The 14717-nt window shown below is 42.7% G+C and overlaps 2 protein-coding genes and 1 long non-coding RNA gene across 8 annotated transcripts in view; 2 read left to right on the forward strand and 1 right to left on the reverse strand.

Moving 5' to 3' along the window:
* The window catches only part of map7d1a (MAP7 domain containing 1a), a 36815-nt gene extending 34324 nt beyond the window's left edge, over window positions 1–2491 (forward strand). For all 6 annotated transcript variants that reach the window (XM_034612186.1, XM_034612185.1, XM_034612188.1 and 3 more), the window contains one exon: window positions 1917–2491. In XM_034612186.1, the coding sequence (XP_034468077.1) occupies window positions 1917–1927 (11 nt within the window). In that variant the 3' untranslated portion in view covers window positions 1928–2491. The remainder of the gene's footprint in view (window positions 1–1916) is intronic.
* LOC117777400 (hemicentin-1-like) overlaps window positions 1–14717 on the forward strand; it is a 1765934-nt gene that overhangs the window by 1553642 nt on the left and 197575 nt on the right. The gene's annotated exons all lie outside the window — the stretch shown is intronic.
* Window positions 6–14147, reverse strand: LOC117777479. The gene is made up of 4 exons (XR_004616614.1): window positions 14136–14147; window positions 4765–4769; window positions 259–578; window positions 6–121 (listed from the first exon to the last, which is right to left on the reverse strand). It is a non-coding gene; the product is annotated as an uncharacterized LOC117777479 (long non-coding RNA).

Genomic DNA, 14717 nt, shown 5'->3' on the forward strand with positions numbered 1-14717 from the left:
GTAAGGTTCGGCCATACGATACACAAGAGTGGCACTGGCTATAATATAAAACTACACATTGTTCAAGACTTTAGACCTTTAATATGCTAAAATGATCAAGAAGAAATGAAGAATAAAAGCTCTGAAAAAAAAACACACCAACAACAACTTGTTGGTTCAGGTGTTCCACTACAGGTGGGCTCTGTGCAAGAAAGATCTGATCTAGCTACGATTTTTAATTCTGCTACTTTGTTAGGATGTATCCTCTCATGTCTGCACTAAAAACATGAAGCTTTGGCGATAAGCTTAGCTTTGCCATTTTGTACAGATGAAACAAAACAAGATAAAGTGTGTTAATTTGTTAATATAAGAGGTGCTGGCAGGTAAGATGTTTTTTTATCTCCAGCTAGGCTAGCTTTTTGTCGTCACGCTAATGCTACGCTAAGCTAATTGGGATGATTTTCTCACCAATTTTTAGGCAAAAGGTTCCTTATAAAAACCATGACTGTAAATCTGAATCTTAAAGTTAACAGCATGTGGCTTTTTCGCTTGCTATTAGCAGTTAAAAGCTGAGGCTTTTCTAGTTTAGCAGCAACGTTCTCACAGACAATAAATGCATGACTTATGTATCATTGATAAAATAAACTTCACATCACCTTTCATAATATTGTTAATAAGAGTTTTACAAAGTAAAAAGCCAGACAGTGTAGCTTAGAAAGGGTTTTAGCTTTGGCTATAATGTTTGATACTTAGGGGGGAAATTCACAAACCATATTCACTTGCCTGTAAAAGAAAAATTTAAATCAGAAATAATTTAACTTAAAAAAAATATCCTCAATTAGATTCATTTTGAGTGAAAGGAACTGCTTATGCACTCTATTGGCTGTTTTCTCTAATAAAAAAGTAGCTGCAAACAGAACTGAGGTTCACTGGCAACAAGCTTGTGTGCTTATTTCCTCCGAGCTGGTTTTACACTTGGCAAAGTTCACATTACCCAATAAAGTCTGCAATGCAGGGTACCATAGTTAGTGCTGTTGTCCTTGGCACGAAGCAAACTGAACTTATACTTCAACGTGTCACAGTGAGTACTTCCTGCGGGGAGGATGGCGTGGCACAGAGGAACCCCACACAACACCAACAAAGAGGGTGGAGATGCAATATGGAAGACATAGTGTAGGGAAGGGTGAAGATAGGCGGCTTACCTTTATGCCGATGACAGCTTTTACTCAGCAGCCTCGCTTACTTGGACCTGAACCCAGTTAGGAATTCCTTGAATGGCTGAGGCGACGAGGAGACCCTATCCACAAGTGCTTCACTGGCAGGGGTTAGAAACAAGACCCCGACGCAATTAAGCACCATATCACTCCTCACTCAACCAGCTCCAGCACACCGTCAGCAGCAGCCTACTCTTTCTCTTCCTTTTAGATCTTAACGTTCACCTGTTCGCCGAAAACAAGTCAGCAGTCATAAAGATCATGTAAAGTAAATGGAGGGCAGTCATCTTTGCAAACCCTCCTCACATCTTCCTTAAAATCATATGTTTTGCTTTTGATTTCTCTTTTCTGTTGTATAACAACTCTCCGATCATTTCACTCTTGAAAATTCATGATACTTAACACGACTTTGACCTGACAAGACGTTAATGATTGAGAATATTAAAACTCTAGACTATTTGATTTTGATAAAGGAGGTCAAGGCCTGGTCGTTACCCCCATGTAAACGAGTCAGGAAAGATTAATGGGCTCATGCCTCCTGCAACATGTTCAACATCCTTTTGCATTTAGCATCGTCAGAGGGTCAGAGGGTCACAGTCCACGTCATTACTCAGGTTAACGACCGTTATTTGGCTATAAATTGTGCCAGCTTGCAAGTTTTGATTAATCCTCACTGGCTGCAGCGCTGCTTTCTGATCCCTCTACTCTGTGCCTCCCTCACAGAGGTCCTGTGACATGTTCCAGTGTTGAAGGGCTCGTCACCCAAGGCCACTGACCTTTCGCAGCCCTGCCATTGCTGGCGTGGGGTGCGGGAGCCCCCCTGTGACCTGTGCCAATCAACAACCTTCTTCTCAGCTCAGAAGAGCGAACACTTCTCTGAAGATAAAGTGGCCACAGAAGATGATGACCAAGCATCAGAGGACGGAGGAGACAAGGAAAGGAGAGGGTGCAGGTTGCAACACGGGTGCATCAGTGTTAACATTTGTAAAGATCTTTGTGGCACCGACTCCAGGCACCTTATTACTCCACAGTGTCATCTTTTGTACATTACAGTACAGCTGAGTAATCATTATGATAAGCTGAAAAAAAAGAAGCATTTGATTTCTTTGGTCTTTAGCTACTGAAAGAGGAATATGAAAAGACTGGGTACATTTTTGTGAATAATGTAAATGAACTTTTGTGTTGTCAGACAGAGGAAAGAGTCTGTGGATTTCAGAATGAAAGGGAGTCATTGGATGCTGCTCTGCTCTGAGTACACTTCAGTAAAAACCCAGGTATTCGACATCCTGGTCTGTAAAAAGCTTCATGTATCAGATTTTTGTAAAGTTAAAATGAGGAATCTGGAGAGATTTGAAATGTAAGCTCACATGCAACGGCTTCTTACTGCGTGTAAACATACACATTTATGTTCAGATTGATTGTATGCAGAATTGGATGTAATGATTGTGCAACATTTACAATTAAGAAATCACAAGTGATCCGAGGTGAGATCCCTGAAAACAGGGATTTACTGCATTATTTAACAGTATTTCACATGTGCAAGCATGACTCATTTCTCTCGTTTGCATTGAGACGTCGTGGACTCATGTGTATTTGAAATGCTGACGCGTGTAAATGCTACAAATATATTTTGATGTGTGTTACAAGGTCAGTGGGAGTATCTTAAGTCTTATTAAAGACAAGCTGTCCAGTCCGTGGTCTCGTCTATTTGTCCCGAATAAATATGGAGTCAGTGCATTCAGGGATTATTACCTCCGCCAAGGAAGTTATGTTTTCCCCTCTGTTTGTTTGTCTGTTGGTTGGTTGTTGTTTGTCATTAAGATTACACAAAAACTACTGAACCGATTTCCACGGAACTTACGCCAAGAAAAAAACCATTAAATATCACTTTCTTTGACATTGCGAGATAAACCGATTTTTAACATCTTTACAGATTTCCCGGGAATATTTTATGGCTCTTGAACAGACATAGGGGACTGATATCTATGAGTAGATGCAATTTGGTGCGGCCAGTCAATATATTATGTGCTCGGTCTTAAATACGTTGTAGGTCTTAGTTATGTTAATGTTCATTTATTTCTGTTAAGCTATAAAATTTGTTGTAAATATAATGGACACACTATTTTGTCAGATAACGTGGCATTTTGAGGGATATTCTCAACGAGGCTTATCTTCAATTATGGGGAAATGAAAGTAATTCTTTGACTCCTTCATATCTGTCATCCTTGACATATATAGGTCTTAAATTTGATTCATTAAAAAGGTCTTAAAAAGTGTAAACTACTTGTTGAGACCCTGGTAATGCTTCACTGAGAACATTATAGTTTGTGAGATGAGAAAAATAAAATAATACAGATGTTCTGTACTGGTTGAATCTCACTGTCAAAAATGATCATCTGAAACATGAATCAGCAGATCAGCATTTGTTATTAATTTGATAGTTTGGGAATGTTTTGTACTCTGGTCTGACTGGTTTTCTCCTGAGGCACATTAGAATTTTGATTATTAAAGGGGGAAATACCCTCTCCCCAAGAGAGAGCACGCCAACCACAGGAAAACCGATTTAGAGATGGTACCAGAGGGCAGGCCTCGCAGTTGATGTTCAAGTCATGCGTGTTGGCTCAGCTGTCCATTTCACTTGGGTCTCCTTTTACAGAATCCCAACAGGGGGAGCCTGCCAGTATCTGCTGCCCCCCACCCCCCAGTATATTCTGGTGGCGAGAGGGAGACCTGGCACACAGTTATCAGCCATCTGCAGCTGAAGTGAATCACAAACACGATTTATGTCCCCTTCCACATGCCACACTTATCATCGTGCAGAACTTATGTGCTTTAAATGACTTATAGCCGCCTGTGATAAGGAACTGAGGTGGAGCCCAGTGGACCGAGGGGCAGTTGGTTAATTTGAGCCTCGTCCCTCCCAGTGGGGTGCGTCAGATTTGATCACCATGCAGTGGAAAGCCCTGAGCAATGCAACTGTGTTATAACGGTCTTTGAAAAGAAGGGAAACGATTTAATTAAAATGAAACAGAAGCCCAGAGATGGAAAAGAAGGAGGAGGCGAGGATTCATGGTTAAGGACACTAAAAGTGTATGTGGACTTAGATAACTAGACTGAGATAAAGCGAGATAAGATTATAAAGTATTTTTAAAATTCTATTATTACCCACACCAAGGAGATTGTTTTCCTATGTGTTTATTTGTGTTAGTTAGCAGGATAACGACTAAACAACTAAACAGAATACCATGAAACTTGGAAGGATGTGATATGTGTCTGGAAAGAACCCATTAGATTTTGGTCCGGATCATGAGGCGAATCCAGGAATTTATTTTCCCTTTCTTTAAGATTGTGAGATAGAACATTTTTCAACATTTTTGTTTATTTCTCAGAGAATAATTCGTGGGACTTGATGAAAAAAATCTGATCTGTTAAGGGGACTGATATTTATGAGTTTCTGTAATGGTGCAGATCCAAATAAAAATCGGGATCCAGCGAATTTAAATGCGAACAGTTGGGCCTTGGCGGAGGTTTGAATGCTTGTTTCCCCTCAATCTGCCAAACGCTGGCAAACTTGAACTTTACTTAAGAACCACAATTATTTTCCAGTTCCAGCTGCGCTAACTTCTTTTTTGTCTTTGACCTGTGAAATAACGAGGCTCCAAATATGACCAGATTTGAACTAAGACATCACCTCTCACAGATCAGTTTCAATCTGCCCCTGCCGGCACACCTCCCCTGCCGCGTCGGTTTCGACACACACGATCTCACTGGTTCAACATGTTGCTGCTGCAGTTGTCAACACGAGCGCCTGCTGCTACAAGCTGTGTTCATCAATCCCACCAGAGGGTGCAGCACCGCAGCATGGAGGCCCGAGACAACAAGTCCCACTGCTGCCTCTGGATTCCTGCCTGCTCTTCACTTTGACACACCAGTGTGTCAGCATAGATACTCCCATCTAAATCTAAACATCTCCAATAATAATATGGCTGCAGATATTTATTTAAAAGCCTTAATCTCTTAGTCTCTTATAGTTTTGGACACACATGATCTGCGAGTCAGTCCCTGGTAATGTGGAGTACCTCTCAGAGGGGACTCGAGGATTAGTGGGCACTATTTTTAGGGAGATGTCAGCGAGGCCACGCACACTCACAGGCTGAGTGGAACCAGGTTTCTGCTTGAATTCATGAAGAATGAATGAACAAATAAATAAAAGAGGAGGAATAGTAACTATGAAGCGTGATACAAACACCCAATGTCCCAATAAAAGTATCTGCCAGTTAAAGTTATAGATCTGGTCCCCCCCCCCCCCTGTGTTCCTGCAGCCTCTTTGATTGATGGGTGCATTATCTCCACAGACTGCATTATCTCCACATGGGCTGGAGGTGTCACTACCCATGACTCCACTTATTTTGGTCTCCACTGGGTGAGGATGACCGACTTCATGTTAAGGTTCATCTTTAAAACAAAGAAATTACCCTCTTCCAGTCATGTGTGAGTCATTCTACGAGCACGTCGTCACACCTTTGTTCCGCTCGCCTCCCGCCCTGTGCCAGCTCTGCAGCCGGCCGACATCGGGACACACGCCCGCTGCTGTTTCAGTCATAAATCTTCGTACTTGAGGACTGTGAGGAATCTTGCAAATATCTCAGAGTGGCCGATGGTGCCAGCTCAACCTCCATTTTACACAAGACGGAGGGGGCAGAGAGGGGGGGTCAGCGTTGGGTCACACCACTGAGACCCTCTCCAGATAAGACCACCACTGGTGCAGCTATGCATACGCCACAACCATCAAAGCCAGTGAACCCAACCTCTGTTCAGTGTTTATGCTCACACGGCCTCTCACACGGAACCGTCTTTATCTGCTCGGCAACAGGCTCTCTTCAGACAGCTGCTCTCCGATGGCAGTACATTAGTGAGAGGCCACAGCGCGGCCGGCACTCACACCGAGCCTGTTTCTTAATCCCTGTCAGAGGTGGGCAACGTCTCAGCTATTCCGATGGGAGATGGTAAGATTTGGAGTGACCCCCATTAGACCCCTGCAGGGCCCTGATACCAGAAAGCTGCCGTCTGACGTTGCTCAGAGAACCCGAGACCTCACATCCCATCGGGGGGGGGGGGGGGGGGGGGGGGGGGGGGGGGTTACCAGGGACAGGGAGCAGCAGAGTCTAAATGGGCAGCTGCTGGATCATTGTCACAACCTGACGGATATGGACGCTCTTTGATGAGGTCCCTCCTGAGTGTATGATGTTCCACCAGATCAGGAGTATTAAATGGGGCCTAACATCAAACGTGGATTGTGTATCGGTGCATCATTTAAAACCTTATCAACTCGAATGACACACAGTGGAGCGCATACCCCCCCAAACAGTCCTCTCAGATTCAATCAAGCTGCACACAGTCATATGTCCAGTAGTTTTTGCATAATCTGGATTATGCAATATATTTATTTACTCGTGGGAAAAAATGAAACAGAACTGAACACAAGTCCCAACAGTCCCCTTAAATTCAATCAAGCTGCACGTAAAAAATAAAAAACGCCCTCTGTCGCAATGTTAAAGAAGAAAACAATGAAAAGAAATCCTATATCCCTGATCCGCACCAAGATGTAATGGGTACTTATTTGACACACACCACATCCTTCCACCATGTTTTGTGGTAATCTGTCCAGTAGCTTTAGTGTAATCTTGCTCACAGTCCAACCAGCAAACTGACAGGGGTGAAAACATCACCTCCTTGGCAGAGGAGGAAGAACAATAGATCATTTCTAACACAACAAATAAATGAATGGAGGCTTTACCAACTAGCCGCAGACCAGTTTCCAACTTGGCAGAAACACACCACACAGTGCTGACAGTGTGTGTAACTAAGAGATGAGAACGACACTACATGATATCTTCACTTGATGGTTTTAACTTGACCTAATTTACCTTTTGTTTGTTTCCACCAAGTGCTAAAAGGAGAAATACAGGTTCTAAAGTCACCGTTGGTATCGGGTGTGTTATGTGTCATGTTTGGGTGTTGATCAGTGACTCTGCTGTAAAGACGGGTTCACACTTTCATGATAATTACATGACAAGCAAAGTCATGTTATTAACGTTACAAGAAATCCTTTACCCTGCAGGTTTTTTCCTGTTTAAATCCCTTCGTGTCATGTTTATTGTTTGCCATAAATCTCTCCAAAATGCAAGGACCTGCTCTGTGTTCTTAACCTTTGTCTCCGTTTCCTTGTCTGTGGGATTAGTCTAATTGCTGGAGGCCAGAAGGACGAGCCCTGTTAGGTCAGCAGGGTCTGTGAATCCTTATTGTGACCCGATGAAGGGGCGGGGATGTCCGCTGCACGTATTTAAAGAGGCTGGCCTCACTTGTGCACTCTGCACGGCATTACAGTGAGATGAGGGCATGAAATATTCCCTTTGAGCACATGCTTTTAAGCAGGCTTCGAGTGGGAACAGATTTATTGCATTTACTTTATGGGAGCATCTGCTTGGTGGTTGACTAATATTGAGATTCTTTTGTTAACGGCTGATAACAGAATGTCGGCCTGAATAACTGTGTTGCTGACAATGTTGCCGTTATTGCACTAGATCTGCAGCTTCAAAAAGACTTTCTGATGACATGAACTAATTTAATTTAATTTAATGCTTTCTGCAAATTACACAATTTACACGACCTCTGTAAATACTGTAGATAAATATGCTTCCACATAAGAAGCAAATCGTCTACAGCCATGCTGAGCTAAGTGCTAACACCAGCATGCTAAGAAGCTCACAATGATTATTGTGGTCAGGTACAATATTTACCATGTTCATCTTTTCATGTGTTAGCATGCTAACATTTGCTTTAAACACATCAGCCTTAAACACACAGACTGTGTTTTAAATCATTTAATCTCACTCTATAATCCTCTATAACAGAAACAGTGATTGGAGATTCAGGTAAACTATAATTAAGAGAAGAGAAAATAGAAATGTGCTAAAATACAACAAGACAGATTTAACATGAGCAACAATCTGACTTAATAAAATGCAGCAGCAAACAGAAAAGTCTTGATTCCAAAGTTGTTAAAGATGTCAAATATTTTTGAAATAATGAATTTAGGAAAAGAAGATCAGTATTATATGTATTTACAGCATTTCCCACACATTTAATTAAATCTATGGCGTTATATAACGGGGGTGCATGTGCACTTTCACATGCAACAGATTCCAAGTGACAGGTACACAGTCTGCATTCCACAACTGCAACTGTCTGCATGGATGGTAAAAATGTTATGGACCAGTTTGACCTATTTAGAAACTGTGCAAATACTTTTTTGACCTGAAAATGACGCTAAACGAAAAGTTAGCGCATCACAAGTTATTTATGAGTTGTTTCTACCTGAGGGGAACATGAATGTCCGTATCCGATGTTATGACAATGAATCCAGTTGCTGTGTAGACAGTTAGTTTAAAACCACAAATGTCAACCTCATGACGCGAGAAGAAAAATCTGGGTATCACCAAGGATAGGATACATCATCTAGGAACCAGGAATCTCTGTCCACATTTTGTGCCATTCCATGTTGTAGATTCACTAAAAAACTAAAAAATCCCTCCGCATGATGGTGCTAGCGGCATCATGAGCATGTTACCCAAAGTCAGAGGGCTTCATCCTCTGGGAACCACGAATGTGAGTACAAAATGTCCAGGCAATCAATCCAATAGTCATGGAGACGCTTCAGTTGGGACCAATGTTGTGGATGAATGTGTGGACCATCGCCAAGTCATAGCGTTGCGGTGACTGGTTTTGAAAAAGCAGCGTAACAAACTGCACCCCAGAGGTTTCACATTTAGACAGCGACACAGGTTTGATTTCAAAGATCTGTTGTCCCTTCATCTTGGAGATGACAGTTTTACAGCATCAACTCCAATCAGCAGACGGCAGCTTCAATTTTGCCTGCTTGCAAGCTCGGTTATTTTTGGTTCGAGGGATAACGGAGAATTAATCCCTGTTGCATACTCGCTGCCAGCTCCAGTAAGAGCCCTTTGGATCACTCAGTTTTCTTCTTGTTCCATTTGGAGGGAAAAGTCCAAAGCAGAGACTCATGAGGAGAAACTGAAGAAGCCAAATATGTGTAAAGTAGAAAGGGGATCCTCCCTGGTGTCTGCCTGTGTTAGTGTTGGCTCACTGAGGCAAGACCCCTATAGATGATTCCCCTCGCTTTTGGACCGGTGCCACCTCCAGTGTCCTGTGTCACTGTGAGGTATAACCTAACTGCGCTGACATGTCGTGTCGTGGTGGCCGTTCAACACTGGAACATCAACACCACATCGCATGAAACATTTTCTTTCCATTGTGAAATTTATGATTTTCTCAGATTCATAGAAGCTTGAATGAACCAGATTTTCTCACATTACCTTCTATGTAAAAGTTACGACGTCCATAACGACGACATAAACCAGTGTTTGACCACAGGGAGTTGACTCTTTAGCAAGTTTCAGTCAATTTAGTTCATGTTTCGAAGGCAATACATTTTTATTGTTCTTTATTTATCTGGAAAGGACGAAGCTACGTGGAACAACTTCTATTATAAGACTGCATTCAATTATTGTCAAGGCGTTAATAAAACGTGCAAGAGTGTGATGTTTAATTCGTGTCTGCATTACCTTTGTTAGCATTTGGATTGATGTGTACGTGCTTATCCTGACTTTTGCATGTGTGAAAACTTGAGAGAATGTGTGTGTGTGTTTATGTGTGCGTAAGTGAAGGAGGCAGCAGGTGAGTGTGTTTGCATGACACATGAGAACAGCCGTCTGGGTCCCTGGAGAGCAGAGAGAGGGGGGGGGGGGGGGGGGGTCTGAAACTACCGTCCCTCCCAACGACAGTGGCCCTGACTTGTCAACGCTGTCAGAGCGAAAGCATTCAAGCAGTGGAATGAAAGTTTAAAAAGAACAGTGACACCTCTCTGTTTCACACCACAGTGCGACCAAAGTAGACAAGGTGACGGACCCATTACTGAGAAAGAGACTGAAAATTAAAACACATTTACATAAACTGCCATCAAACCCCAGGTGACCATTCAATGATGCTGAGAGGAAGAAAAAAACACCAACACCTGCATTTGACTTTTCAATGCTCTTGAGCAAAGCTCTGTGTGATGACCTGATTCAACCAAATTCTTTCCGAGCATCTCTCTCCCTCTGTGATGTCCTGTTGACGTGCTGTGACTCTTGGCTGTGAATCAGTGTGTTGTTTTGTTGCTCTCGCAGGGATACAAAAATAGTGCCGGCCATTTGCAGAAGCAGTAAATGTGACTAAAGGGATTGTGTCTAACAGTATGATGTATTTTAACTATAATTAAACTATAATTCACTTTTAAAAAGCACCGTTTAAAAACCAGATTCCAGAGATTTCTTTCCATAATTATGCATCTTCAAGGGAAACTTTTCATAAATATGAACGCTTGCTCATCAACAGTTCACTTATATCTACTAAAGTGCAGAGGATAGGAGATAAAAATGCGTATGAAACTAAATGAAATCAAACGAAAGCCGTTTTCAGAGTTTCTCCGGACTTTGACCTTTCACATATGAAGGACTCAGCAGGAGATTCTCCGGGTCGGACGTGATCACAACATGAAAATGTCTGGATGAGGGGTGAGGTGGGTGCTATCTGGGTTGAGCGAGCAAGAGACAGTACATAACATATTTATTATACAGTGTTTTCTGTTTGTAGCAACTCAACACCATTGTTGGCCCTTGTCATCTGAAAGCTCTCGAATCTCATTGTCTTTCCAAATCTTTGTTGGCATCTTCTACGTTACTAGCACATTATTTTCCACCCTGAAATATCAGTTTTCTTGGCTCACTTCTCCTCACTGCAACTGATGCGAACATTTGTGTTCTCGCATACAGCTCCTCCTGATAATCTCCGTTTGAAAGCAGCTTTAAATGCAGAACTGAAAGATTCTCAAGGATCAATTGGAAAGTGAGCAAAGTTGCACCTGTGACATTTGCTTGATGAAGTGTTCCAGAGGGAAACACCGAGGAGCTCAGAGGTATCAGGGAGATTATTGATATTTCTTTGTATTTTTCATAGTAAGCTCTTTGTAAAGCACAGGAAACAGTGAGCAGATGTGTTGCAGTGAGCAGATGTGAGTCTTCTGCAGCTACTGAATGGTGGCACGACAGCTTCGATATACTTAACATGCACCAGGTTATAATAAACATCACAATATCGATGCTGAAAAACTCACCATACGTGTTGTCATGAAATAAATCTACAAATTAAATTTTTCCCTCTTTATTCCACTATTCTGTGAACATTAGAAGTTTAACTGATTAACTGAACATTTCCATTTTCACATCAGGGGAGATCAGACGCAGCTGCTTCTCACGCTCAGTGGAAAGTCCCCGTTCAGTGAATCATTGTGCTCATCCCGTTTTTCAGTTTCTTACTGCTTCCTCCTCACATGTGAGAGGAAAGCAACCTGCCAGCAGCAGTGTCAGCTGTCTGGGTCTTTGGTTTGCTGGGTGTGACGTGGCTCGGCCTTTTTTTCTGTAAATCTATCTCTGAGCTAATAAGACGACTGATGGTGTCTGACCAATAGTCTTACAACAGTCAGGAGGTTGTATTGTGTGTATGAATCTTAGATGTAAACCCATTTAATAATATCAAGATGGACTGCAGCTGTAATTTAATTTAAACCAAGTGCAACGGGCCTTCCTTCCCTGTGCCGTGCGTGACATCACAACTGTCTGTGGGTTTAGAAATGGGAAGAAGGAGGAAATCCATATTAGATATGCTGTTTGAAGCCTGAACCAGGAAACACCTTTAAAATGAGAATAATATAAAAACATTTATGGTCCCAAACAAATCGAGGCCAAACAGGGTCACAGACGTACACGATATACTGTTTGAGTTACTATAATCACATGGTGCTGATTAAAATGACATGCCTGAAACATGTACTTTTCACTATCCCAGCTGCATGCACTCTTCACTCAGGCCACCGGTGAAGACGGTGAAACACTTTGCCTCCGATTACGATTTGGAAACTGCAAAGTGGAGCGTTGGGACAAAGCTTCTTCTCAGTGAAACCTTTTCTCCTCCATCTTCTCGGACCAGCACTAATTAAAAGCAAACAGCAGCTGCCTGCAGAACAACCACCACCCTCATGCTTCTCGGGGGTCACAAGATCAGTTTCTACCATCTCGAAGATACCCAAAAAATGTCTGCACTCTCACTTGAAAGCAAACCTGTATTTGTTATAGAAACATTACAAGTAGTCTCACAGCAGGCTTCTGACGCGGGTTCATCCACTTCTGCCTCTGTCGACGCCCTCCGCCCCGTGCTCGCAGATTCTCATTATGGAGGTGTTTGTTCAGCAACATGGCAGCTGACCCAAAGTCAACAGAAATCCAACTCTTTTGCTTCATCACGTTTTTTGAGCCCTCAGACTTCATATTACCGTAGTAAACTCGTATCACATTGCGTCTTGCCTAATCCCTTCAAGTGGCTCCAGACTGCATGGGTTTTAAAGAGTCCTGCGTACGATCGAGCTCCCTCAGATTATTGCCAAAGAAGGAAATAGCTGGCGATGGTTGGCACCATTAAAGCCGTGAGGTTGGCACTGAGGAGCGTAAGCTGGTCCTGGTTACTTTAAAACTTTTTTGGACTTGATCGAATTTAGGAACTTGCGTTACTGAGATCCAAAAGCAATAGTGGCAGCCAAGACCGGCTGCAGTGAGCCAAGGACTGGCACTCTGAGACGTTGCCACAGGCTACATCCATGTTCTCATGTAGTCGTTAGCACTGGGTATCACTCAGAGTCGTGTGTGAATATCACATTTTCTGTTGTGTTTGGCTTTCTTGGGAAAAAATTGAAGGAAGCAAGATTTTGTGTCAATATGTTTTGTGTGAATAACACACATTGTAGTCACGAAAGAGAAGCCCAGTTCCCATGTGAATCTGGTTCTGAAAAAAATAACAGCAAATGACTTACAGGGGAAGAAGAGGCTGATTATAGGTTCCACAAGCTTGTAACGTTTTTTTAGCTTGGGTTCAGAGAAAAGATCCAAATGTGCAGATGTGAAGAATATTTTTTTTCATTAAGCTAAGCTCAGCAATACTAAGTGACACACTCACATGGCATCAGTTATCAAAGGTAAAAGTGCTGTGTCATGTTCATGACGTGACATTTTTTGGCAGCTTGTTGCATTTATCAGGAAGCAGTTCAAATAACTCTACTGATGTTTATTTATTCTCTGAATGATGAAGTCAATTCAACCTTTTGCAGGAACAAGAATTGTCCTATTTTTCCTTTTTGATAAAAAAAAAACAAACGGAAAGAGGAACATCACGACCCAAAGTCCTCGCCATGTGTTCTTCATCTGGTGTGAAAAAGGCACTGAATCAACGTTCCGTAAAAGACTGTGGGAACTGTGGAAGGATGAAAAAAAACTGGATGAGAACAGTTCTGGATCTGGAAGTCCGGCGCAGAGCGTCCTTATTAGAGGATTTCCCTGCAAAGCCAAGCCTCTTTGCACACAATGATCATAAACAGGCCATTTCTCCACGACCGGCCGTGCAGAATTGGTTGTTCAGACGCAGAGAAGACGTCCAACTTCTGCAACATCTTGCTTTTCATTGGTACCGAGGGAAATGTGAATGGTTTTCAGAGCTGGGGAAAGACCAGAATCACATTGATCTCTATCATTTAGAACACCAGATCTTTCAAGATAGTTACACAATGGTGAATTTTAGTCAGATGGTCGCCGCATGTTTTGGCTGCTCACGTTCAAATGCGATTTCACAAACACTGTTATGCAATATAAGAAAAAGCTGAGCTCTCATAATTTTTGCTACAGAAAACATTGCATGAATACTTCATTTACTAAGAGAAACAGAAAGAGTAAAAGGGGTGTGGCAGCTTAACAGCAGGTAAAGTTTGTGGCCTGCCACTGAACCAAAGCATTAGGCTGTTTATGAGAGGAACCATTGCAGAGAGCCCTGTGAGTTCTCCAAGGTGTAGTATGTCACCATTGCTATTCCTGAAAGCCAAAAGCTTTCCGAGCCACAAAGCCTTGGATGTCATAGTGACGGACAGTTTGCTCCCTCTCCCCCTCTCCCCCTCTCCCCCTCCACTGTCGCACCTCTCAGCTGAGGCAGAGAGGAAACTGTGACTGCCCCCGCTGTGTCAGAAAAAGGTTTTGGTGAGCTCAGGGATGTTGCGTGTGTCAAGACGAGCGAGAGGCTGGTGGAACATGTGTGACAACACGGCTGCTCTTTACATTATGTGTAAAAACCAGTGTATGTACAGACTGTGCACGTGTCTGCAGCACAGATCAGACAGAGGGGGGGGGGGGGGAAGGGGAAATACCGCTTAGCTGAATCTTGGAGCCGAACCAAAAGCCACAAAAGTAGCTCTGGATCCAGCATCCCTGAGCCCTGCAGAGACAGAGCAGTAGAACAGTGGTTCTATTCAAACCAAACCATTTTTTCCCTGGCACCAGTTTAAATGGGTATGAAATGAGATCACTTCTT

The sequence above is a fragment of the Hippoglossus hippoglossus genome, chromosome 16 (genome assembly GCF_009819705.1).
Source record: "Hippoglossus hippoglossus isolate fHipHip1 chromosome 16, fHipHip1.pri, whole genome shotgun sequence".
Classification (NCBI taxonomy): domain Eukaryota; kingdom Metazoa; phylum Chordata; class Actinopteri; order Pleuronectiformes; family Pleuronectidae; genus Hippoglossus; species Hippoglossus hippoglossus.